This window comes from Balaenoptera ricei, chromosome 4 (genome assembly GCF_028023285.1).
Source record: "Balaenoptera ricei isolate mBalRic1 chromosome 4, mBalRic1.hap2, whole genome shotgun sequence".
Taxonomy (NCBI): domain Eukaryota; kingdom Metazoa; phylum Chordata; class Mammalia; order Artiodactyla; family Balaenopteridae; genus Balaenoptera; species Balaenoptera ricei.
The window spans coordinates 68,458,499-68,485,935 of record NC_082642.1 but is presented as its reverse complement, the minus strand read 5'-3'; the positions used below and the strand labels follow the sequence as shown (position 1 = coordinate 68,485,935).

The 27,437-nt window shown below is 32.7% G+C and overlaps 1 protein-coding gene across 6 annotated transcripts in view; it reads right to left on the bottom strand.

The window, feature by feature from the left end:
* Positions 1 to 27,437, bottom strand: part of NLGN1 (neuroligin 1) — a 707,492-nt gene that overhangs the window by 478,878 nt on the left and 201,177 nt on the right. For 3 of the 6 annotated variants that reach the window (XM_059922011.1, XM_059922012.1, XM_059922016.1), the window contains 2 exons: positions 18,650 to 18,709; positions 11,417 to 11,569 (listed from right to left, as the gene is read on the bottom strand). In XM_059922011.1, coding sequence (XP_059777994.1) covers positions 11,417 to 11,569; positions 18,650 to 18,709 — 213 coding nt within the window. The remainder of the gene's footprint in view (positions 1 to 11,416; positions 11,570 to 18,649; positions 18,710 to 27,437) is intronic. The other 3 variants (XM_059922013.1, XM_059922014.1, XM_059922015.1) reach the window with 1 other exon arrangement.

Genomic DNA, 27,437 nt, shown 5'->3' with positions numbered 1-27,437 from the left:
GAAAAGGTGCTGTTTTTCAAAGCTCTAATATAGGAAGCTAGCACATACCAGAACAGAAATTAATATTTCTCTTGGATCTGTCTCATCTCAGGGATGTGTCTCAGCTCTTTAGAAAGGTTTCTAAATGGTGACTTTATTGATATACAAATCAGTTAAGAAATATAACTTGTCTCATATATGGAAAAATTTTCTAAGAATAATATTTAAACCTATGGTCCTAACTGCACTATCAGAAAAAAATGGGTTGGGCTGTAGGTAATCAACAGTCAGTTTAAGATCTCTCACCCCAACTGCTGTCTGTTCATGGCAATAGTTGAGCACCTGTAATGCTATTCAAGATAGGTAAAGTATCAAAAGGCAAAGTTAAAGAAATTACAAAAAGTTTTTCCTTTTGTTTCCCTTTGTCTTTACAAAAGAGCAACCCTAAGCTGAGCTCAAAAAATTTATAGATTTCATAGCCCATTACACATATAAAGTCAATAGTTATCCTTTCTGCCATATTGTATATATTTTAACTCAAAGAGTGGTGTTTTAATACTGTTTTTAAGTTTATCTATTGCTCAGGAGCACCAATCTTTCCACTTACCCCGTGCTAAGCAGGAAACAGAATACTGTAAATATTAAATGCATGGTAAATGCAGAAATCACTAATCAGTTTAAAATAAATTACAGCTTTCATGTGTTATTGTTCCAGTACACAGGGTGTTCCTCCAGAGGATCCAGGGGCTTTTCTTGCCACTGCTACTGGGGGCAAAGTATTGCTACCATTAACAAGATCTAACCTCATTTACGTAGGACTAGGCATGAGGCCTGTGTATGGACATGGTTAGTACGCTTTACTATCCTCATCCCCCACCAGCAACCACTATTTCCACCTGCTCTGTATCCTAAGACATGTATATCCTGAGAAGAGGACACAGTGAATTAATTTGCATGCTTATTAATGGCTTTTGAATTATATATGCAGAGTACTCTACTCGTCTTAAGGAAACTGGAAAACCAGATAACATACAGTGTTTATTTCTAGTTTGGGTTGCAAGGCAGCTATTACATTAAGCAGTTAATAGATGCATTCTGCATGCCAAAGTGAAGGTTATGGAAGCAGAAAGAAGAGATAGATCAATCTGGCCTGGGTTAGTTTTGCAGAAGGTAGGGTGATTGCTGAGTCTTGGAGACTGGGCAAAATGTGGCAAGTAAGTGGTTGGAAATGATCCAGGTAGCCTGTGAAGAAGTCATTCTGGATTGTGTGGAAGGGACTTTCCAGAAACAAATAGAAGATACAGCTTGCTAAGATGAAGAGCAACATACTTTAGCAGATCTGGAATGGCAGGAAAATTCTGGAATGGATCCCAGAGTTGATGAAAACCATTTAGAGATGTAGACCAGAGGAAAATAAAACAAAACAAAACAACAACAATGAAAACAACAAAACTGGTACTCTCTTGTATTTTTAAGGTATTTTGCCTGCTTGTGGTGTGGAATGAAATGACACATACATTTGAGTCTAGAGGCTGGAAGGGCAGCTAGAAGGTCTGTTAACCCAAGGTGAACAGTTAGTAGCAATAGAAATAGAAGGAAGGAAGCAAATATAAGTAATTTAAAAAATTTTAAACTCTGCCAACTAAAAATAGGAAGACAAAGGAAAAGGAGCAAAATTTGAATGTTTATGAAGTAGTTCAAGGAAAGACTTTAGAAAGAAAAAGAGAAAGTCCTCATGAGATGTCCTGGCAGATGAAATTGCAATACGCGTTTAAGGCAAAGTAGTGAAAGTGAGTGGGATATCAAGGATATGGCACTAGGTCATGGGAAGCTGGGGGAGTTCTGCCTTGGTCTGATATTGAGGACTCATCAGAGGGAGGAAAGGATCATTTGAAAGCAAACCAAACTTAAGAGCAAATTCCAAGCCCTCATTGTTTGGAACAAAGAGAAAAAACTGACGCTGGATGAAGAAGAGACCCATATCTCCATTTAATAATAATAATTAAAAAATCAGTAATGGGACTAACTACTTTGCATAGATCATCTCAGGGATATAAGGCAGGTGAGGGAGGACATCTTCAATTGTCTCTGAAAAGTACTACTGTTGTGCTCTCAATCTATAGATCCAATAGCTAAGAGCTGGTCCTCCCCTGGGATTCTTTCCCTGTGTATTTGTATTTCACAAACCAATTTTTCTCACTTAATTCTGATAGAGAACTTTGCCTGGTTGATTGTGGGTGGTCTGCTTGTTTGTTTGGATTTTTGCATTTTTACCCCAGCTGCTTGTTTAAATGACTTTTTTTGCTTCTAATTATCTTACATCTTTTTAAATTATTTCAAAATATTTATCTATCTTTTAATATTTAACTGTGTAAATGCATGGAGAAAAACAAAAACTACAACTGTGCTGGCATGAAAGGTACATAGAGGTCTTTCCTAAAGTTCTCAGTCTACATTTCACCACAAATATTCTTTTTCTTAACAGTCTATTCTTTTTGGAAATACAACTTATCAAAATTTGTGCTAATAGTTTTGTTTATTTGTTTAATGGAATTCTTTTTACTCACTGTGAGGTTCAGAAAGGAAGGATTGGGCCTGATCTTTTTTCAACATTGTGAACACAGACCCCCAACTACCAGGAACCAATGGTGGGCATGTATTAAATGTTTGTGGAATTAATGAGTGAATAAGTGAATGACTGGGTTAAGATGATGGTGTCTGCTCTGAAAAGGAAACAAAATATATTTTTGTTCATGTATTGGTGAGTTGCAGTCCTTTTGAGTGCCTGAAAGTTGTTGTTCAATTCTGGCCCCAGAAGAACACTTTGACTAGAAATGAGGGAAATGTTTCTTCTATGTTCTAGGCCTTATTCAAAATCACTGATCTTAATGAAACCTTAAACCACAGACGTCCAACTTTGTCTTAGAATTGAAAAAAAAAAGTCTCTTTTTTAGGACAACCCAGAGCTTAAATGAGGTCATATTAATAACACAGAAACTCAAATAAGAAGACATCATAATACAGTAATTTATTACAGTTTTTTATATTGGCCAGTCTTTGGAATAATACTGATCATATTGATTCATACTCCTCAAAGCAGGAATTCAGTAGAGCTCTCCACAATGATGGTTCAATTCTTTCCATTATCAAAATAAGGAGGGAAAAGCAGCAAAACCCCTGTGTTGCTCTTTGTATAAAAGTCAGAGTCCCATACTCACCTGAGTCAGGCAGTGCCCAGCTTATCCCTCGATCCTCTAGGAGCGAAATATCTGTCTCATTCACTGACTTTACCAAGCATCTCACCCTAATGAGGCACAAGCCATGTTTTTTTTGTATCCATAGCAGAATGTCAACTTTGATCAAGGTCTAGGCCTACTCAACACACTTTTTAAAATGCAAATCTAATCATTTCACTTATCTGCTCAATGCCCTATCATTGTTTCTCATTGTTCTTAGAATTCCTAAATCTTTAATGAGACACTGTGTGGCCTGCTGCCTGTTTTCAACCTTACTTGACACTGCTCACCCCTTACTCAAAGCATTCCAGCTGGCTTTGCTCATCTCTTTCAACATGCCAAGCCTCTCTCTTCCTCTGGCTTTCACCCAGACTTTTTCTCTGCCTCAAACCTGGCCTCCTTCACTCCATGACCACATCAGATCAACACCTAGTGACTCTTCAGATCCACTTTAAATTTATTTAACAAATACTTTCTGAGCGAATACCATGTGCCAGAGACTACTTTAGGCTTTAGAGAGCTAGACAATAATAAAACAAAAAAAAAAATCCAAATATATATAGGAAGTAATTGGGTATGATCAATGTAATAGAGAGAATTTTAAAAGGTAGATGACTTGTAACATGGTGGCTCTTTTTAGATTGGATGAACATGGACAGTCTCTCTGAGAAGAAGACATTTAAACCAAATCAGAAGAATAAGGAACTGGCCCCAGAAAGATCTGGGGCAGAGGGAAGAGCAAGTATGAAATCCCTAAAATGGGAATGAGTTTGGTGTATATGAAGAACAAAAGATGGCCTGCATAGAGAGGAAGAGCATTTTGAGACAAACTAAGAGATACAGGTACAAGAGGTACAGGTACTGAGAGATACAGATACCTATTCATGCAGGGTTTTGTGAGACAGGGCAGGGAAGGAGTTTGGATTTTATTCTGAGTGAACAGTCAGGAAGCCAGTGGAGGGTATAAGCAGAAAAGTGAGCTGGTATAATTTATGGTTTAAAAAGATAATTTGATTTTGCTGTGTGGAGAATGGATTACAGGTAGGGAGCAAAAGTGAAAGAGATAAATAATATAAGAGGTTCAAGGAGAACTGGCTTAGTTTGGCAGAGGGGGAAATGGAAAAGAGACAGACCCAGGGTGTACGCTGGAATAATTCAGTAACAGAAGCTGATGAATTGGATGTTCAGCCTAAAGGAAAGACAAATCAGAAAAATTTTTAGAGGTTTTGCTTGATCGTCCAGATGGATGGCAGTGCCAATGCCATCAGTGCAGTGCTGTGCCCAAGAGAACACTGTCTGGGTTAGAATTCTGGCTCCACCACTTAACACTGACCATATGACTGTGAATAAGTTACCTAACCTCTCTACTCATTTGTTTCTGTGTTTATAAAATCGGGAAAATAACAACCCTACCTCATAAGCTTACTGTGGGAATTTAATAATGTAATCCTTGGACTCCCCAATGGGGAGCCAAAACAAATGTCACCTATACAAACTGCCCAAACAGCTTTTGGAATATAAGTTCTCAATGAATGTGCCTGTGATTGTTATTACTGTTGTTGCAAGTATTATTATAACCTAGATGTGGAAGACAATGAAATATGCAGACCTGAGAAAATCAACATATTTTAGCCATTAAGCTTGAGATATTCATTAGTCATTAGAGATGTTGGTAGGCAGAAGTACATAAGTCTGATGCTCCAAGTAATAGTCAGTCCTGAAGATACAGTTTGGAAGTCACTTATTTACAGATGGCATTTAGATCCATGCATAAATTCCCCTAGGGAGATATGGTAGAGAGAGAAGAAAGGGAGCCAAAATTTCTGCTTAGTGGCACTTCGACATTTAGATAACAGGGTAAGAGAGGAGGAGCTAGCAAAGGAGGCTGAGAAGGAGCAGACCGTGAGGCAGGAGGAAACCCTGGTGTGATGCCAAGAAACAAGCATGACCGAAAGGGACTGATTAACTGTGTCCTGTGCTATGGAGAGATGAAATAAGATGAGAACAGAGAAGTGACCAATGGAATCGACAATCTCGAAGCCCCGGGAGTCTCAACAAGGCCTTTTTCAGTAAAGTATAAGAAAGGGAAACCTGAATGTCACTTCCTCTGGGAAACCTTTTCCGAGTGTGTAGAATATATTAGCTGCCTTCTCACTGCACTTACCGTTTCTCTAGGTAATTATAAAGAAAGTCAACTTTGCACTAAATCATTATCTATGTAAAGGACATCATTTTTGTAATTGTTAATTTATTTTCTATCTCCCCCAATAGCTAGTAATCTACCGGACAGCAGAGATCACATCCATCTTGTTTTTCACAATATGCTCAATAAGTATGCCTGATACTTAATATTGTTCAATTTATATAGAATTAACGAATGGCTGAATTAATCAATTAATGAATGATACTACATGACTGTACCTAAAACACATTATTTTTGTTTTTTAAACTAACTTCTTTTAACTAACACTCACACTAACCGACATGCTTACTTTCAGGTTTTCTATGTTTTTGGCATAACTAAATAATTGCTTTTATTGCAACCTACCATTTTGGAGGGAAAAAGTAGAATAAAAATAATGAAGAGTCTACTTTGCACTGTATCATTACCTATCTAAAGTTTCTATTTTTCCAAAGGACAAACAATATCATTTTAGCACTCAATCTAAAATTGATTACCATCCAGCCCTTATTAAAACTCAGTTGACACAACTGGTATTTGAGAGAAGAAATCTATGGACTCAGCTAACTGTCATTGCTCTAAATTGGTTTTTAGCTCTATCCTATTATAAGTGAATTCTTACTTGAATTGTATTTGGTTACCTCTTTGCTGAAATGACACTATAGAAGTTGTGGTCATTTATTATTATGTCTTTGGCTTTTACAGAGGGTTAATACATAATCATTTGCTTGAGAATATTTCTGCATCTTCTAATGACATAAAGAATATCACACGATCCCTATATTTTTCTTGGTGTTCCAACTAAAAACAACTCATGATAAATTTCTCTGTACTATAGTGTGAAAAAAAACTTTGTGTATTTTTTATAAAATATAGATATATATGTTTCCTTTATCTGATAATAACAATTATGAAATTCAATCCATTATCCTTTTTACCTTGCTTCTAGGAAATTGGGATATACATTTATGTTCAATTCCAGTATATATTCGTAGTCTAAGTTTCTGCCTCTTTCTTTATAGTATGGGTATTCATATTCAATATGATTTTAGCGACCTATTTATATGTGTGTGTTTGTCACAAATTACATTCACTTTTTTGAAGTAGAAAGAGTATGAATAAATAAAAATAAAAAGAATTTCCTTCTCTCTCCTCTTTAGTTAATCCCAGAGATAATCCATCCTTCATGGTTTTGCTCAAATACTACCAAGTTCATGAAGACATTTTTGACTCTTCAAGGACAGACTGATTCCCTCTCCCACCTCCTAAGAACACATTTGGATAATAGTGGGTTATTATCATCTTATAAAATTTAATAATTGATTATATATTACTCTCAAATATAAGGTCACATTTAGAGTTGTTTCTTTGCTTTAGGATTTAGAGCCAAACAAATAAAAACAATGCAAAAGAAAGAAAAATAATGACAAAACATTGTGCCACTTGAGAAATGAATATGCTTTTCTTTTTAAATCATAACTACCTAGAGTTTACCAAATCTCCTTTCTGCTAGACTGCTCAGATTCAAATAAGAATCTCAATCACTGCATTCATATTGACCCATCTGATAGTCTATGCTTCCTTTCTTTCTTTGTTCTGATTTTTTTTATATATCAAGTGACCATGTACATACAAGTCAATTAATAAATATATATTATTATGAAGTACAATATCAATTATTACTCTCTATTGAGTGCTTGTTTTCCCCCTCAATTAGATTGAAAACTCTTTAAAGATAAGGACTGTATTGTTCTTACTTTTTATCCTGCATAGAAGATGTACAGTTCTGCAAACAAGTGTTATACATTTGATGACTGACCACACCAAAGTTATATTTATTTCTGTCATTTGTCTGATAATACTTGAAGCACTATTATTGCATAGACATTATAGTTATAAGAATTAACAGGTCTCACAACCATTTCTAATAGAATAAATATAAATTTAGTTGTTCATTAAAATTGATACACAGTAATGTTAATGAAAGCTTGTTTTAAATGGTTTAGCCTTACATGGCATTATGAAGTTAGCTAAATGTAATTCTTCAAATGTAACTAGTAAATAAACTAGCACTCTATTATTTTTTCCATGGATGGGTAGTAGAGACATAAGATTACTAAGTAAAACATTTAATTAGACCCTTTACTAAAAATTTGCCAAATATCCAGCGATATCAGTAGTTCTGAAATCTTTGAGAATCTTTTTCTAATATAAATCACATGTGCTTGAGTTATGAATGCATAATTATCTCTAAAATATCCATATTAAAATAAAAGTATCTTATTAAATTTCCATCAGATAAAAATCTTATGTTTGCCTAAGGTAGATCTCCACAAAGATAATTTTTTAAAATTTTTCTCTAAAAAATAACATAATTTTATTCTAAATTTAGAGAGGGGGCTGAAACACATTTTTAACACTAAATTAGTTAATTTTTTTTTCATTTTTAATATTTGAAAATATATGTGGATAGTTTCTATTTTCAAATACGTTTACTATACAATACCTCATCTTAATAATGAAGAATTTATTTCATATTCTCTTTCAATGCTTGTCCATAAGTTCTATGCTTATCCTATTTACAATAAAAATATTTAATACTATTTTCCTCTCTTAAGACTACCTAATCAAAGTATTTCTCACTGTTTCCAACACGATAATTTTTATTTTTATTTTAACTATATACCAGAATATTAAAAAATAACTCTATTAATAATTATTTTAAATACATTTTAAAGGACATTTATATAACATGTATTAGATAACCAAGGACAAAGAGTTAAAACTGGCTGAGGACAAAGAATGTATATAACCAAAAGTGAAAGAAAGTCTAAATGTTTACTAAAAGAAGTGTGAGACTGAATGAGATATGATTATGGAGAACTCTAAGATGAAACTGGGGAAGAGAGGTTAGCAGGCAGAATCCACTATCCCCTAGCCTTTTTTTTTTCAATCTTATTGCAGTTTTTCTTACCACCAATAGCATTTTCAATGCAATGATATTGATAGTCCGTGTTACCACTTCAAAGGAAACCACAAAAGGGTCTTGGTTGAGAAACTAACTGCAACCTGTTCCTAGCTTCTTCAAAACAATGCTATCATAGGAGGTATTTTTTTCTTCTATGCTAATTCTTCTTTGTAATAAACAAAATATATTTTTAACATTAAATACTTTAAACTGGAAATTTGGCTGCTAGATAGCTGTATGAAATTTTTTACTGAAACATTATCACCTTTTTAGTTATTGCTAAAACAAATAAACTTGTAATATTTTTCCTCTGGGATGGCAAATTCAAATCAAAACGAATTATATTATCTGTTTCAGACATCCTGATATTTCCTGGCAATCAGCTGAGAGCAAATCTCATAATTAGCCAATTTGTACATTGGACCCCAAAATTCATTTCCTTAACACCAAAACATCCAAATTAAAACACAGCTTAGGATTTCCTCTGACATGGGATCAAATCTTATTTTCTACTTAATGTCCAAAACTCTTCCAAGTGCCAACTAAACAGCAATACTTTTGGATCCCACACCCAAGAAACCTTGGCTTACCTCGTTACTGTTAGACAAAGTATTAACAACAACAACTAAAACCCTACAGTCTTTATTGTTGCAGTTCTCCTGGCATATCAGCTGTTGAGTTGGTTGTGGTGTACCACACAGGCAAAGTGTGCTGAAACAAATGTTATGATAACTTATTCTTCATGAATTAATTCATTTAAATACATTTGCACAAGGCCCAACACATATTTTAGGAAGTAACCAGAATACATATGTTCTAGAACTAATGTCCCAAAACTCACCTACGAATGTTTCACTAACAAAGTTTTGTACTTTATCATGTTGAGAGGAGGTCTATAAAGGACGCTGACTCTTAGTGGTGATTATTAGTTTACGACGTCTTTAAGAGGAACAAAGGAGCCAACTAAAGGTTAAATCCTAAACTGCAGTAGAGCCAGAACAAATATTTACCATTGGAAAAATCATCCATCATCAACACCAACACTGCCTGCCATTATACAGACCAAGTTCTTCATTTTTTAACTGGTTAATCTTTTGTCCTGCAATCCAATTATTCAGAGTATGGCATTTAAAGATAGGATATGAACATGAATATAGGATTCAAATTGGATCAAAGTCAGGTCCTCATCAGTTCTGAATACATTTTTTAAAATGGGCAAAGCTTATACCAACATAACACAGTTTATTTTATGGGATCTTACTGTATGTGAGTACAACAAGTAACAGAGTGAGGCAACATAAGGGGTGGCCAAAAGACTTTTTTTAAATAAAATCAGTGTATATGACTTTGTGGATGTTCAAATCCTTAAAAATACTGTTACCACAATTTGGCATCTAATTTGAAATTTTCAATTGGAAGACTAGTCACTGCATCAGGATTTTCAATTTAAGAAATTCACAAAAATATGAGAAAAATAATTGCTAAAAACAACTAAGCTATAAACAATGCCATGATTAAAGTTAAATGCATTAAAGATCGTGCAGATACTCACATTCAAATCTTGCCTAAGAAACAAATGACAACACTATGATATTTAAGATTAATTTAAGAAGATTATTATTAACATCTCTTTATATATCTTCTAATATAGAGAGTTTTCATTGGTGGGAAGTCATTCATCCCTATGCAGTGAAATTATAAGAATAACTGAAGCAATGCATGATTAGACATGATGGGGAAACTAATGCATACTTGAACAATGGTACAGAAATATTTTATATCTACATTGACAGAGTGTATCTATTATATCATCCACCATACTCCAAATTCAAAATAGAAAACTAGAAAAAGATCAAGATCTCACTTTGCTTTGCTAACATATCTCCTTCCCCAAGACACACAAACTTGATTGACAAAAATCATTCCTTTTTATATTTTGAGATTGGCAGAAACACAGATTATGATTACATAGAAGGGATTAGAATAATCATAACTAACACTGAAGAGAAAAATAAACTGATTCTCAATGGCTAAAATAAATTATATTAACAATTATTATAAAGAAGAATATAATTCAAATTATTTTTTCAAAATATTTCAGAGTAAAGAATGAGTGAGGTATCTTTTTGTGCCCAAATAACACAAATGATAACTTTTAAGTGTATAATCAGGGACAAGACTTCGATCAGTTAAGATTAAAAAAAAAAAAAAAACTTTTGTAATGAATTGTACTCTTAGCAAATACCTTTAACTAAAATACCACAGATAAAGGTGTCTTATTAAATGATATAGTTATTTTACTCACCAAGTTGTGATAATACTATAAAAAATAAACTTATACAAGTAGAATAGCAAGTTTATGCCTATTTCAGAGTACTTAAAAATTTATTTTAAATAATATTGTTCTATACTTTTCTTCAAAATGAAAGATCACTAGTTTGATTTTGTTTTACATGTATATACATTACTGAGTTGAACTCTTTGACACTTTATGAAATCAATGCATGTTTTGCAAATCAAATAATTCAATCAAAAATACATTTAAACAAAATATTTCTAATTATATTTGATAAACTTAAGAAACAAACAAACAAACCTACACAGAAATGGTAATCATTCCCCAAAGCTAGTCCATACATATATTCTTGAAGAGAATAAAAACTTGTTTCTACATTCATGGCAATTTTAAAACACTGTAAAAAAGACAAGTAGAAGAGAGAAAAATCTGCCCAGGGACTAATTCTTCTTAAGAAAGGCCCTGCCATTGCTGCCTTTCACATTTCTATAAAGCCAAGTTAAGAAGAGCACTCCATAAAAATGCGAATAATTTCATTACCTTTTATATTAAATATTAAAACCAACCCTAGCTGTCTTTTGTCAAGTAATTTATGAATATTTATAGAATTTATTGAAAATATCAAAAATTTTGCTTCAAAATCAGCAAGCATAGAACAATGAGTGAAACAAAGCAAAGCAAAACAAAACAATTCAAAACAAAACTATCACATATTTCATGGATTGATGGGGGGAAAAAAAAGAGAAATTTCTTACCGAGTACCCCAAGTCGATAGTTGACTGTGATGACGATCACATTGCCATAACTTGCCAAGACACTCCCATCATATAAATTTCCAGTCCCTTCCATATATGAGCCACCATGGATATACACCATCACTGGTTTGGGACCCCCACTGTCCCGAATATCTGAAAAACAAATGGTTGGCAATTGTCCTTATCCTCAACACGCATAATGAAGCAGAGAATACATTTTCCATTTTAGGGACAAGAGGGAATGATTTTAACATAGTTATTTCAATTCCTGTCTTTGTTAAAGTGTTTCTTAAGCAACTTATATTAAGATCTATTGCAGAAAAGAGCAATAGATATCCATTGTTTTCTACCTAAAATTTTGTTAAATATTATAAACTGAATTACAAAACTTGGACAAATTGGAAGAAGGTGTGAATTCGAGTGCTTTTTTTTTTATTGATTCCTGATGTGACAGTAGAATCAAAAGAAATAATAGAATGATAATGATTCTTAAAACTTCTTTTTACAAATGTTATAGACCTCATATGGAATTTATGAACCATAAACTAAGTACAATGGTATCAATGCTACTATGAATAAAACACTGTTTTTCCATTTCTTAATTACTGTAAAGATATGTACTGAATGCATCATAATTACATGGAATAATTTATGCTCCAATTTGAGAACGTAATTACAACACTGTGCTATAGAAGTTGCAAGAAGTTTCATTTAACTATTCAAGTACTGTCAGATGAATGTTTAGGCAATAGAGTCCAAACATCTATATTTCTGTCTTTGTTGCATTTAGGGGACTTTCATTTAAATGATATTTTTCAGTTCAGTCCAGGTTATCTGCTCATTCCAATTACCCTTACCCTTCGGAAGAAGAAAACAGACTAACATATTTTTTACCCTATTTTTGTAACTATTCTACTCTTCTTAGCCCCACTTTGGCTTTAAGATTTTGTCATACAGACATGAGACAGAATACAGCTAAGTCCAAGCGTAAAATGCCAAAGTTTAGGGTGATGTTAAAGTGATTTCTACAGCTCTAAATTTTAATCAAATGTATGTGCTTTTCTAAGATACTTTACCCCGATTATGACGTTTTCAACAAGGGTCTAGAAATAATACATAAGGGAAACACAGGATAATTTTAATTGGTATTAAAATATACTAATTTCTAGAGGTAAAAATGCTAAACAGTATATTGGTGAACATGGTTTTAACTATTATGTAGATTGAAGTATTATATGTGTACATATATCTATATGATTATGAATATAAACATACCTAAAACATTACTATTATATAATGGTCGATGATCTCTTCTGCCCACAATTGAAACAAAATTACATCAAGTGTATTATCTTTCTTTTATGACAATATTAAAAGTGTCATTTAAAAGTATGGCTTTGTTCCTTTGCTTTTGACATTTTTTATCAGACAAATCTCCTACATCATAACAATTGAGGTTTCAACTTTCAGAATGGACTAACATGATATATAAACTCATTGAAAAAACTGGTGATAATTTAGAGGCTGCTTTACATTTCTTGTAAAAAAGATGACTAGTATAAATGCTTCGATTTTTCTACTATAATAATAAAGTGATTTCTTTCAATGAAAATCATTTTAAGATCAGGAATTGTAGCTCAACTTGTCTGTCCAGATTTTCAAGTTGGGGAAATAGCTAATTGCAGAATTTAGGACTTTTAAAAAAGACTACTTTACATTTGACTTAATATTTAATATCAGTGTATAAATTTATCATAATCTCCCCCTCTCCCTGCGAGGGTGTACTCAAGAAGAGTGTCTTATTTTTTAACTGGTGAGATGAGGATACTTTGACATTCACTAGACTCAGCTACATTTAGTGAAAAAAAAATTAAATTTATTTTCTCCTTAAATCGTTGGGAGGGAAAATGATATTCACTCATTTGTAAGATCTGGGGGCTTGTGGAGATGTTAGGCTTACAGAGAGAAAACAATTCTTCTGAAATTGTCAAACTCTCCTCCTTAAATGCCTGTTCACTGCACACAGTTTTACAGTGTTTTTCTAGTATGGCTGGCACTGAAAAAGCAATAATAAATTATTAAACTGAAGCCATTAACTGACTGTTCACAGCAGACTCTGTGCTCTTCTAATTGTATGCTTGGAGGTAGCACAGAGGGAGGCTGTTTCAGAATTCTTCTTTAATTAAAATTACATAGAATTACAAAGCACCAACTGTGAACAGTAATGAAATCTTGGTAGAATCGTTCTGTTCACCTGGAAAACAATACAGGCACACATTGGGAAGACCTGCCATATTTTATACCTAATAACAGAATGAAGTGGACATTGTCAGGAAACACTGAAAATACGATAATAGATTCTAGGAGCAATTTTGAGTGGTATATCTCTATTTTTCTTTGAAAATTAGACTTGAAAAGATTACTGATTGTTTGGGCTGATTCTAATCTCCAATTTGTCTTCCCAAACTTCTCAATGATTTCAACTTTGCCTAAGAACTTAGTGTGTCCAGCAGAAACTTTTCCAGAAAGTTTTATAAAATTCTAATGCTGTGTTCTGAACAGTATTTCTTTTTGCTTGAAGTAACCCTGAAGTTAATGCTATATGGTGTATTAATTGTCAAAATAGGTACAATTTTTGTACATAACAACTCAATATTACTAATAAAGATTGAAAAATGCCATATTTATATTACAGAGCAATTAGAATTATTTGATAATGTTTTATCAGAGTGGTCAACCTTAGACTTTACTTTTGATAGTGTTTTATCATAAGTTCTATCTTAGACTTTACTTTTCTTCATAGTCTACAGGTCTTTTTTGATGTAAATATAATAGTAAATTGTTTAACTATGATAAATATAATAACATAATAATATAACAATAAATATAAATAGTTTAAATTATATCTCTATTTACTTTGATTTTAAAAAGAACAAGACTCTATAAGTGAAATTGATATATCAGATAGCCTACCATTGAATGCTATCTGCTAATGCCATCATTTTAATAATAAAATTTGGAGTGGCCACTATGTCTTAGTTCAAATATATTAGATGTAGTAGCTTATAATGAATTTATTAGAGCCATGTTGTCCCTCTAAACCTTGTCTCATATTTTCCCTTAGAAATAAAGTAGATTTTACCTAAGATATCTGACTTTGCCTAAACTAGCTGCTACTGACCTTACTAAAATCAAAAGAATACCCAAAGACTAAAACACTAGTTCAGGTTTAGTAAAACTACAAATATTCCTAAAGCATGTTTATATTTTCTGTTATTTGCAATGTTTTAAAGCTTTACTAAGCATCTAGGTCTCTGAAAAAAGTGGGAAGATAAGAGAGAAATACTACACTGATGATTATTTTTCTTCTAAAATTTTTATGGTAAGAAAGTATTTATGATTTTCAAGTTAAAAAATAATAAACTGGAATCTGAGTAGACATCTCGATTTTTAATTTTAGTAACTATTTTATCTTTCTGATAAACCAAAAATTTAAGCCAATGTAGCAAGTGCCAACAGCTCTAGAGCAGTTAATGTGGATTTATGAACCATATTTATTTTGCCTGACAACCAATGTTTGAAGTCATAATTCCCTTTAATAGTCCTAGTGAATTCATGTGCCCCAATGTTCATTGCAGCACTATTTACAGTGGCCAGGTCACGGGGGCAACCTAGATGCCCGTCGACAGATGAATGGATGGGGGGGAATGTGGTATATATATACAATGGAATATTACTCGGCCATGGAAAGGAATGAGATTGGGTCATTTGTAGAGAAGTGGTGGATCTGGAGACTGTCACGCAGGGTGGGGTGGGTCAGAGAGAGAAAAACGAATATCGTGTATTGACGCATATATGTGGAACCTAGAAAAATGGTACAGATGAACCAGTTTTCAGGGCAGAAATGGAGACACAGATGTAGAGAACAAACGTATGGACATCAAGGGGGGAAAGTGGCGGTGGGGGGGGTGGTGGTGGTGGGATGAATTGGGAGATTGGGATTGACATGTATACACTACTATGTATAAAATGGATAACTAACAAGAACCTGCTGTATAAAAAAAAATAAAATAAAATTTAAAAATTCAAAAAAAATAGTCCTAGTGAATAATTATTAGTCACACAACTCCTTAAACATGTTTACTGCTTTCTCTTTCCTTAAAGGACTCATGAAGTTTTTAATTGCCCATAATTTTGAGTTTTGGAGCATTTAACAGTTTTAAAATTGTGGGGTATTGCCTCAGTTAAATCTTTCCCTGATACATTTAAAGATATTTCAAGATTTATTTTGCCCCCTACTCATTTGATGAACCTCAGCTATTATTCAGGACCAGCAAAAGAATATAGAAGTGTTGGATGAATCTGCGTTTGTTAAACTGGACTTATGATCAAAAGTACAATTTTTAGTTAAAAAACATACAAAAAGCTACGAGAGCAACTTTTAAAAAGCTCTATGTAGGATAGAAAATTGCATTTGAATATTGAAAAATTAAGGTATTCCCAGCACAGTTTAAAAAATTAAATATCTCTTAAATTCCCAAAATAAATTGGTAGAAATCTAGGATTTTGCTTTGACCCATTTTTAATCACTTCATATTAGTCTTTTTGAAACTATGGAAAAAGCCAATAAAATATGCAGCTCTTATGCTTATTATTAAAATTTGACACAGTTGTGTTTGGCCTAAAAGTGGTAAAAAATAATGGCAAAAATGCAAATGAGAATTAGAAGTAAATAACAGTGCTGCACTGAGAAGATTTGGATGAGTTTAAGTGAATGAGGGACACGCCCCAGTCAATGTCTCAGGTAGCCTCTGAATACAGTCTTGAGACAGAAACCTAGAAATCAAGTAAAAGAGTTGGGCTATCAGGACATAATGGACAATTCCATATAAATGACCAGATAACTAGACTTCTGACTGAAGTAAAAGGAGTAGTTTATCAAGTAGTTTAAATTTGTTGCTTTATCTAATAATGCTGATTCAATGCTGATTTGAATAATCAATAATGCTGATTTCAAATCAATAATGCTGATTTGAAACAAATTAAATGTGAAAATCGGCCTTGGTTTTCATTCACCCTCACATCAACAGAATAATTTTCAAACAAATTCAACAGAAGATGTTCAGACTTTTCTACGAAGGTTTTTATCTGGAGGGTATTTGAATTTATCCTTCTTGTCTTCTAAACAATTACCCAAATAACACAGAGGAATAGACAGAACTTGAATCGAACTGCTTTGACTCTACACTTTTGAGCATTTAAATATATTTATTGATTTGATAACTCTTATGACGACTGGCTTAGTACGTAACCTAAATACTACCTGCCAATTTAAGTAGGGGTTTAGGATATTTTTAATGGCTATTTAAAAATGTTACATGTGCTTCAAAATAGGTCTCTGAGATATAGTCACATTTATAGGGCTTAGCTCACTGTGGTCGCTCAGAGGTATCATCTGTAAACATGTAAATATCTCACTTGATGCTGTTTTACCAAAAAAAAAAAAAGCATATTAAATCAGCAATCAAAATATTTTTAAAACAAGAAAATGATGTATACTAACCTTGTGAGTACACACTAAGAATTTAGGAAGTCTTAGGTATTATTTAGATAACAAATGTCCAAGAGTTAAGGATTTTCAGTGGGTTCAACAAATCTCAAAGCCCCCAAGTGGAAGCACTCTTCATAGGGAGAGCACTGGGAACAATAACCCATGTCCTCAAAGTGAATAAATGTCTTTGATGTTTTAATACTTCAGATTTCCAACAACGTTAAAAAAAATCACAAATTGCATTTTGATATTATAAGTCTATTTTTAGCTATTTAGCATTCAAAATGTCAATCGTGTGCAGCTATAATGATTTATTTCAAATATTAATGACTGCATTGTATTTAATCTTTAATCCACTGGTGGTGTTCATGATAAATGAATTTTTAATCAAATGTCATAAATTTCATTTAATCAAAAGAATTCTTAAATGTTATAAAAATAGTAACACAATATAATTTTTAAGCTTTTAATACTTTGCTTCTATAATTTAATTTTCTACTATGAAGTAGTTTATTAAATATGTATATCTTAATGAAAACAGTTAAGGATGCATTCATTCATAGTTGTACCTCATGGAACTAGCATGTCTGCTGACCTGCTTGTGGATTATTTTATTTTGGAAAATCTTTCTTACCATATTATTAATATCTTTATGAGATTTAATTTCTAGGGTTCTGGGAATTATTTTTAAGCCTGAGATTACATTAATTATCTCTATAAGAATCATAACTAGGATGGTATTAAAAAAAAAAACTAATTGGAGCCAAAATGAACTGAAAGAATCAATGGCCCTCTCTAGACACTCCATTTAATACCAGGTAAAGGTACACAATGGAATGAGAAATGTCAAATCAATCTAGTGAGTACTTACATTTACAGAGTATGTCAGAATTGTATGTCATAAGAAAGTTGGAAAGAGAAAAGAATTTTGTTATTAGTACAGTAGGAAAAACATTATTACTTATAGTTGGCAACAATTTGAAATTCAGAATATTTTCATTTGCCAATCTCAAAATTATGTGCCTTTGAAATTAAGGGATATCCATCTAATCTTCTCAGAGTATTTAAGTGGTTGCATAATGTTTATTACAGTTATCTACATAGGTGTAATACCCTTCATATCTATACGATTTCATTTATTTATGTGATATTTAAGCACATCAACAGAAAACAGTATTTTTTTAATCTAAATTATATTGCTCAAGAAACACTTTATATCAGCCTTTAGCTTGTCCTTCATTTTACTGGGTGTGGGTTTTTTTCAACAAATATCAAATGTAAAAATGAAACATTTTGATATTGGGTAAAATATTTACATAGATTAGAAAACATGCAAAATGGGTACAGAGAGACTACGGGGGAGAGATTGTTAGTTCAGAGAATATGGACAAGTTTCAGTCAAAACGTGGGATGAAACATATCAAAAGTCAGTTCAAGAAAACAAAAAAATGTCCCCTTTTTAAAAGGTTGTAATGGTTGGCATCAAAAGCAAAACTTAACACTCATTTTTTAAAAAATTAAAAATGTGTATTTATATGTAACAACAAGCAAGAAGACAAAACACATCAAAAACGGGAATTAAAAACAACTCTTCAAAAAAGACAAGAAGTAAAAAAATAGAAAGGGGTGGAAAAAGTGATTGAGGCCCTTGTCATGCAAATAGATTTGGTGGAAAAAAATACCTTCATCTTCAGCACCGTCATTATCACCTAAATCATCTGTCTGTTTCTTTGTAAGGGGACCTAGGATTGAGAACGGAGAAATGGAGGGGAAAAAAAAAAAGACAATTCAAGAATAAACAAGACTGAGGGGAAAAAATAAATGTAAATACCAAAATTCTCAAGGATATTTCCAAAAAAGAGTGGGAAAGTGGTTACATCAAAGTTGATTACCTCGTTTGGTTAAGAAAAAAAACCCTTTCCCTAAAATATCTCATAGAAGATTTGGTTTGTGAATATATCCAGCATAAAAAATACGTTATGGTTTGAAACTCAAGTCACAAGCAAAGAAAATGATTTTTGTTTAAATACCCACTGCATACAAAAAAAGTAAACAGTTTTATTAGATGAAAGAACTTAATTTATTCAGTGTCTTTTCTAATTTGAATTGGAGACAACAATAAAGAAAGTAGGCCAAACTCATTCTTTAATTTGGGACAGTATAATAGCATTAGGGAAAACAGAGATACGAAAAATTTTAGGTTTCTTTTTTCTTCTGTATTTTTTGTAAAAGCATTAACACTTAGGTTTTATACATTTTCATATCATACATTTTTCAAAACTGTGACTTTTTAAAATTACTTGTCATTATACAAATATTTCCCCATGTGTTTTGATTAAATATTAACCGTGGATTTAAGAAATTTCACCTTGCACAAATGTATGAATAAATAATCTCATCACTTGGTAGAGCAAAGGTACCACTGTAGAAGTTGGTGTTTAGCAATTAAGGTAGTTACAGAGTCAGGGTTTATATTTCATAATCAATTTAGAAATATAATGGAATTATGCCCTAGTACAATTCCATGCCCAGTAGAGTTATTTATACTGGGATCATATTTTAGGATAATAATTGTATTAAAATACCGTGAATGTTTAATAAATGTTTTATTATTCTTAACCACACTAATTTGCTAAGAATAAAGGTGCACACCAAAGGGGAAGTCACAGGCCATATGAAAGTAATTTTAAGTGTCACATGATTGACATATTCAGCGCACAAAAAAGCAGGTGAAGCGCTACATTTCTTTTTGTTTCCACAACCATTTAATTTGTATGGCATTTCATAATCCTCATGCAAAAAGCAATCATTACAAACACATAACACTCAAGTTAAAAGACAGACAACCACATAACGGTAAGCAAGAGAATTTTGTCATGCATAAAATAATAATTATAGAAAAAGGAAGAATAAAAGAAGGCTGAAAGTCATACATTGATTTCAATAATATAAATAGTAAAGAAGCAGGCATTAACTCTAAGCACACTTCATAGGGAAGGATTGTTAAACATTTTGAGAAAGATTTCTAAGTCTTTTCAGCGATTACTATGCATTATGTTTGTAATTCAAAACTACACCTAATATCACAGTCTTCAAAGAATTAAAGAACACCATCCCAGAAAACAGAAGGAAAAAATGAGATATAGATGAGTTTCATCAGCTCAGAGAGACAGCCTTGAAAAATAGTAATAACTGGCAAAGATCTAAAGATTGGAAATGGAGAAATTGATGATGTAACTGAAGGGACCCATTGACTACTTGATTGGAAAGTCATAGTTTCAAGGCCATTCCAAATACAGACAGAGGAACTGTACACAGTAAGTTAAATGATATATTTCACAGTCCTGCAAGCAATCATTCCATTAAGAAAAAACCTAGATGAAAGCGATAGTTTATAATTAGCACTCAGTTGCAAGTTCACAGAAATCTACATGTCTTGAATATGACCCTGTTTAAATGCAGAAAGTATCCTCAGTATTATTTGATGTTCATGCAACAATGTTGCTGCATTGCTGAAAAATTTTAAAAAATTTAATTTAAATTTAAAAATTGCTGTATCAGAACTATATTTGAAATATTTCCAATTTTTAAATATCATGTAAAATATTAGACTTAGAAAATTTTTAATTTTTCTGTAATTACCTAAAGGAGTAAATGTTCAAACCTCAACAAAAATATTTTCTTGCATTTTTGTTTTCAAGGATACTATATAAAAATTATGGTTATATTTACTAGTTAACGACACAGATTAAATGGTAGTTATTTATTGCTGCCAAAACCACACCTGTTTTCCAATTTTAGTTAAATTACTTAATTTCTTTGACTCTTGGCTATATTAGGAAACCGTTAATGTGAGCTCAAGTTTTTATTTGCTGAATTGTTAGTTCAATAATTTTTGGAGACAAATGTAAACCTATCACAATTAAATTACGTGTGGGGCTTTATAAGTTATCTCTCTTGGATGATTATCTTTCTTTCTCCTCCTAGGGTAGCCAAGGCAATTTATATGACTCCCTTCTTTGGGAAATCATTCAGGTTCTACAGACAAGAGCCAATAGTTTTACATACTTTGCACACATACAGAATTGTTAGCTCTTGGTCTACATGAGATGGGATAGTAAAAGAATCTTTATTAACATATGATCTCCCAGTTGTTTGCATGGGGAACATAGTTCTCAGTTGCTATTTGACTCTGGGTCTGCATTAGTAGATAAACCATGGAAATGATACTGTATATACGAGAATTTTTCTGTGAAGGGAATGGTTGGACCAGCCTTTTGCTACATTATTTATTATCACCTTCCCTATTCAGAAAGCTGCATGTATCTAAGTGATGTGGGATAATGATTACATACATACACTATATAGAACATCCTTTACTGTAGCAAATCGGAAGGGTTAGAAACAGATTACAGATATTGCTTCAGCATCATGAATAGATGAGGGCATCATTACCCTTGGGAAGGATTAAGTCACTCTCCCAGCTAAAGAATTTTATTTATTGAATACTATAGGTTTGATTTAAAACCTTATTATTGGATGATATTAAATTGTTCCCACATTATGGGTTCCAGCAGTATTTTAGTGAGTCAAGCATAGCTGGATTTTCTTAACATCAAGAATTTTTTACACATCTGATTTTTTGAAGGTTACCTGGGAAAAAGAGGACTGATAACTGTTTTCCCACCAAAAAAAAAAAAAAAAAATTATAAAAAGAAAGAAAGCAGATTTCCTTTATCTCGTGTGCCTAAAGGAACTGAGAATAAATATCTGAGAGGTTTTGGGTTGCAAATTGAGAAACTAACTCAACATTGGTTTCCCTGAGGAGGCCTCAGTAGAGTAAACATATGTTGTGGATTACAGAAACATCCCTATATGATCTCAAGATTCATTATTCCCAGGCTGGAAAGAAAACCATTGTCTTGATCTCCCTTCTTTCTAGGATATTAGCAACTCTGGCTCATTTTTCTTTTCTTTTAATCTATTACTGTTGATATAATTACTGATGTTAAAAAATTTTAAGTAGAAATAAAATATCGTAAGAGGTAATTGTCATTAATTTTCTTATGAAAATTAGGCAACCACTATTTAGAGACTATGTATGTATTCCTGCAAGTTGATCAACATGATTTCCCTAAAGGGTAAAACATTTATCCGTCATAATAAATAACAATCATTATCAACATTCCAACCACAGCTTATGCTTCTTTTAAACTACAGATAGTGCATCTTCAATACCAGCAGTTTAAATGGGTATCTTAAATCACCAAAATATAAAGCAAATGAGTCCTCTAAAACCTGAGTGTAGAAGTGATTTATCTTATCTTGAAACACTATAGGGTCTGTCCTCCTTGAGGAACTCACACATAACTCTTATTAGAGTTAATAAGAAAGTGGACCTCATGTCTTTTTGAAAGGGAGTGAGAGTAAATACTATATTTTATATCTCTTAGGGCAATAAATAGATTCAGTGGTGAAACAACAGGACTACGAAAGGTAAAGGGACTCCTAACCATGAACTTTTAACTCACTTAAATCTAAAATAGTTCCTTTGCCATTAACATAAGTATAATTCAAAGTTATCAGCCTTTACAAAAGATGTATGATGCATTCTTACATTTCAGAATCTGACCATAGTGCCTTTTATTTTTTCAAAAAGGAATAAAAGTATCAGCATTTCTCTGTAGTTAACTGGAGAATAATTATGAGCTTCAAAATAATTACTATCCACCCACACTAATGCTGCTTTTTATCATTCCCTTTGATGAAAGTCTAATATACTTTAGGTCTCAAATACATTAGAACTGATTATAAATTCCTTCATTACAGGTTCAATTCAGCAGAAATTTTCCGTACTTTCTGTCACACATATCTGCAAAAAAAGGCAAGTAGGTTGAGGGTATCATTAGCTCCTGACTTAGAAAGCTGTCCATGAGAATATGTGTCCTTCTTAAGAGAATATGTCTTTGAAATTTTTAGGATTATTGAGAGCTCCAGGCTCCAGTGTGTCCCGTCGTGATAGATGGCGAGCCCTGGCTAATGACACTGCTATACTCTTTCCCCGCCCTCTTTACCCAACAGCCTTTGAGGTAAATTGACTCTAAAGGATTCCTAAGGCAGTTTCCACAGAATGGGAAATTTTAAGGATGTTACCGTTGTTGTTCTGGAGCAACTGGAAGCAGGCTAAATCTTTTCAGGGATGTTCTTAGGACAAATTTATTTATAAAACTAAGGTCATGGATGTAAAAATCTAACTATGTCTGAAGAACATATGAAGGGCAATACCAGAATTCGATCCATTTTAAATAAAAATAGCAGTATATTACTGTATCTGATTTTTTTCCAAACTGATAAACATTAAAATACAATGACTTTAAGAAATCAAATATCTGTGAGAAAGCCAAGAGGCCCACACTTGACTCATCAGAAAAGTCTGTAGGAGAAAATCACCCCAAAACCCACAACCTATTTCACTAAAAAATGGTGAGGATACATCAACCACGGCCTAGAGGTAGGGCTGCAACATAGATAATTTTATTGCGAATTGTTATTTCTCATTATTATATCTCATCATTTTGTTGAGCAAAACAATAGTCACTTAAATAAAAACCCTCCCTCAGATTCAGAGGTTAATTAAATGTAACTATAAAAATGTCAAAAGCAAAATCTAGTCCTGTACACTGGAATGAAATTTAACAAAATGTTAATTTAGTTATATTTAAGCAACAGGAATAAAAATACATAACATTGAAAAAAAAAAAAAAAAAAAAAAAAAAAAAAAAAAAAAAAGAAATCAAATATCACAACAGTTGGTGTCATTGCAAAGGTATTAAGTTTTACCCATTGAAATTTAGTTGATTTTATATAACTGCAATAGATACCTCTTAAGAGTGGAGAAACGTGTGAAAGAAACTGATTTGGAATAATAATTAATTTGATACTACTGTATTACTTAAAGTTATCACCCTTCTTAAACTATCAATTATACGAACATATATCAAAAAATCATGGCTGGAAAATAACTTTCTTTCCTGAAAATTTTTCAATTAAAAAGACAACATCTTTGAATAATGTCATAAATCTACATTATGATAAAATTAAAATGTAATGCAAACAGCTATGATGAGATATTGGAAGCAAACTTTGGAACAATTGATAGTTTTCAAAGAATCCGTACCTGTGCGAATTTTGGTGGCACTTGTATGTCATTCGTGACTTTTGAGTATCTTTTAGGTGAGCTGACTATTTAGGCTAGTGGTTCATATGTACACATGCTATGGAAACTGGTGTCCAAGGGTATGAAAGCAGCAGGCATGCTTTACATTTATCTTTGTGTTGGAAGAAAATGCCAGTATGAACACAAAACATATTCCCTCGGACAGTTCTTTAGAGGAAGAACACAGTAGAAAACATGACTCTTGGGAAAAACAGAATCTGATGTTAAAATCCAGAAAGAGGGGAAGAAAAATCTTTTTGGTCCAGTATACTAAGAAGACTTTATTTATATTTATATGAAAAACAAGTTTTTTCTTCATAAAATTACCTTGATTACAACACTTTGAAGTCAAAAGCAATCCTGTCTAAAATAAAAATTATAGGATCTGGGGAAAATTTTTTTAGCTAGATAAAAAGTAAGTAAAATAGGTTAATCTCTAATCTGAGCATCACCAAATTTGCACATGCTCATTATTTTTTATATTTGTTTGATTTTTAAAAAAATGTAGATGCAGTATTTTTATAGCTTGAAGAATGTCAGAATAATGTTCCCTTCCCATCTGGAGCAGCATGGCTCTATGCTATATAAACCCTTCAGTACTTTGTGAAGATACACTCTCCACTGCCCTGGCTTTCCACATATTATCCAGAGATGTACCTGGAGTATGGTGAGGACATAAGTGCCACCAGATGCTCAGCACTATCTCAACAAGGCTGGAAGATTGAGATAGCATCAATAGTCCAACCTCCCTGTCACGGCTGTCAGTATTCAGTCATCCAGTCATTCAACAAATGCATATTATGCTAGGTCCTTAGGATACAGTGGGCAAAAAAAGCAAGACACTTGCCCTCATGAAAATTAATTTTGTTGGAGAAAGATACACTAAACAAATAATCACACACATAAACACATACAAATTGTGTTAAGGATATTAAGTCTTGATGTTACCAGAGGTTATACAAGGGTACCTGGTTGAGCCCAGGCAGTCTTCATTGAATGAGTGCAATGTAGCCTGAAGAGTGAAGGATAAGTGAGTACTAAGCAGAAAAAGAGGCTGCAGATGGGTAGGTAGGGTGTGAAGAAGATGCCAGACAGAAAACAATGACGTGTGCAAAGGCTTAAAATGAGAGGGAGCCTGAAGGTCAGTGTGGCTGCCATATGGGGAGTAGAAGAGAGAGTAGTTCATGGTGAGAATGAAGAGATAGACAGGCATCATTCAGAGCATGCAGCTCCTCTAGCCTGGGGATTTTTGTCTTAATCCTAAAAGCAATAGGAAGCCATTTAAAAGTTTTAAGCACAGACTGATAAACTCTGCCCTATCTGAATCTTAAACAGAAAATTAGAAAGAGGCAAAGTCATTTGAAGAAATATGGCAGAGGATATTATATACAGAGGTTTTGCATTATATTTTTATCAGATGAGAATAGTTTTATTAGAAGAAATTAGATCAGGAAAAAGAGGCTACAATGTCTTATTCTATTTTTGTTTGCAAATAAAATGAATGTCACCAAAATGTAAAATCTAAGACTCCAGCATATCTGAGATTTTATAAATATTTTAAAGTTTTCTATTAAGCACATATTTAGATCTATTTTGCCAAAGAATTAACCTACAGAGAATTAACATATCCTAACTATTCTTATATTCATAGAAAAATACAGTCCACAAGCTATTTCTGCTTGGATATCTCACTCCCATCTCAGTATAACAGGGATGCCCAGCATGTCTACCTCAAAACCAGTTGTACCTCCCAACACAGGTTCTGCTTTCATAGGTATAACCCTTCCCTCTGTTTCTAAGCTATAAATGTGGAAATAATCTTGAACCATTCCTTCTTCCTCCCTTTTGCCTTAGCCAGATTTCATAAATTTTCCAAGAGAAATTTTGTTCTTGTCACCCTCTCCCAAAACTGTCTATTTTTAGCCTGGTCTGTGGCCACAGTTACCATATGCCTGCATTATTACAGTAGTCTTGTAGTTGCTCCCACGATCATCCAGACTCCAGACTGTCTCTCAAGCCATTTTGTATGCTATAAGTTTTTGAAGTAGTAGATTATAATAGTGGTGAACCCAAAGAGAAAAGGATTTAATAATCATCAGCTAAAATGTACACACATTCAACTCCTTCTAAGACTAAAACTGAAAGCACTCCAAGGGAATGGGAATGCAAAAGTATATACAACAATCTTGTACTGTGAGTTTTAAAATAGCTATAAAGACAGATGAAAACTAAATATAGTTTAGCACTCATTTTGATGTTTTAGAAATTCATGAGCAAAAATAAGATTTTTTAAAATTCAAAATGGAAACAAATCATGTAAAATATTTTTTAAAATGCAGTTCAGATTAGTGTTCATTAAACACCACTTTCATTGTTTCACTACTCTGTTTAAAAACCTTTACTATCTCCTTATTCTGTATTATCTTAGACTAAATGCCCCAGACTGAACCATAAGACCCTCTTTACTCTTTCCAGATTTTATCTTTTCATTCCACTGAAAATATACAAAATATGTCATATCTGAATTCTAACAAACATTTAAAGAAGAGCTAATACCAATTCTTTGTAAACTCTTCCAAAAAATAGAAGATGAGGGAGTGCTTCAAGATTCATATTACATGCTCTGCAACAAGAGAGGCTACGATAGTGAGAGGCCCGCACACTGCGATGAAGAGTGGCCCCCACTTGCCACAACTAGAGAAAGCCCTCTCACAGAAACGAAGACCCAACACAGCCATAAAATAAAATTAATTAATTAATTTAAAAAAAAAAGATTCATATTACAAGGCCAGCATTACTCTGATATGAAAGCCAGACAAACACACTACAAGAAAAGAAAATTACAGGCAATATCACTGATGAACACAGAAGCAAAAATCCTAAAGAAAATGTTAGCAAACCAAATTCATTACAAATACATTATCATTCAAATACATTAATGGAATCATATGCCATGATTGAATGGGATTTATTCCAGGGATGCAAGGATGGTTCAACACTTGTAAATCAATGTGAAAACACCACATTAATAAAATGAAGGATAAAAATCAAGGATCATTGCAATAGATTAGGAAAAGTATTTGGAAAAATTCAACATCTTTTCATAAAAAAAAAAAAAAAAACACTTTCAACAAACTCTGTATAGAGGGAAGCTATCTCAACTTAATAAGGGTCATATACGACAGACAAATGTAAAGCTGAAATCATATTCAATGGTGAAATGCTGAAAGCTTTTCCTCTAAGATCAGAAACCA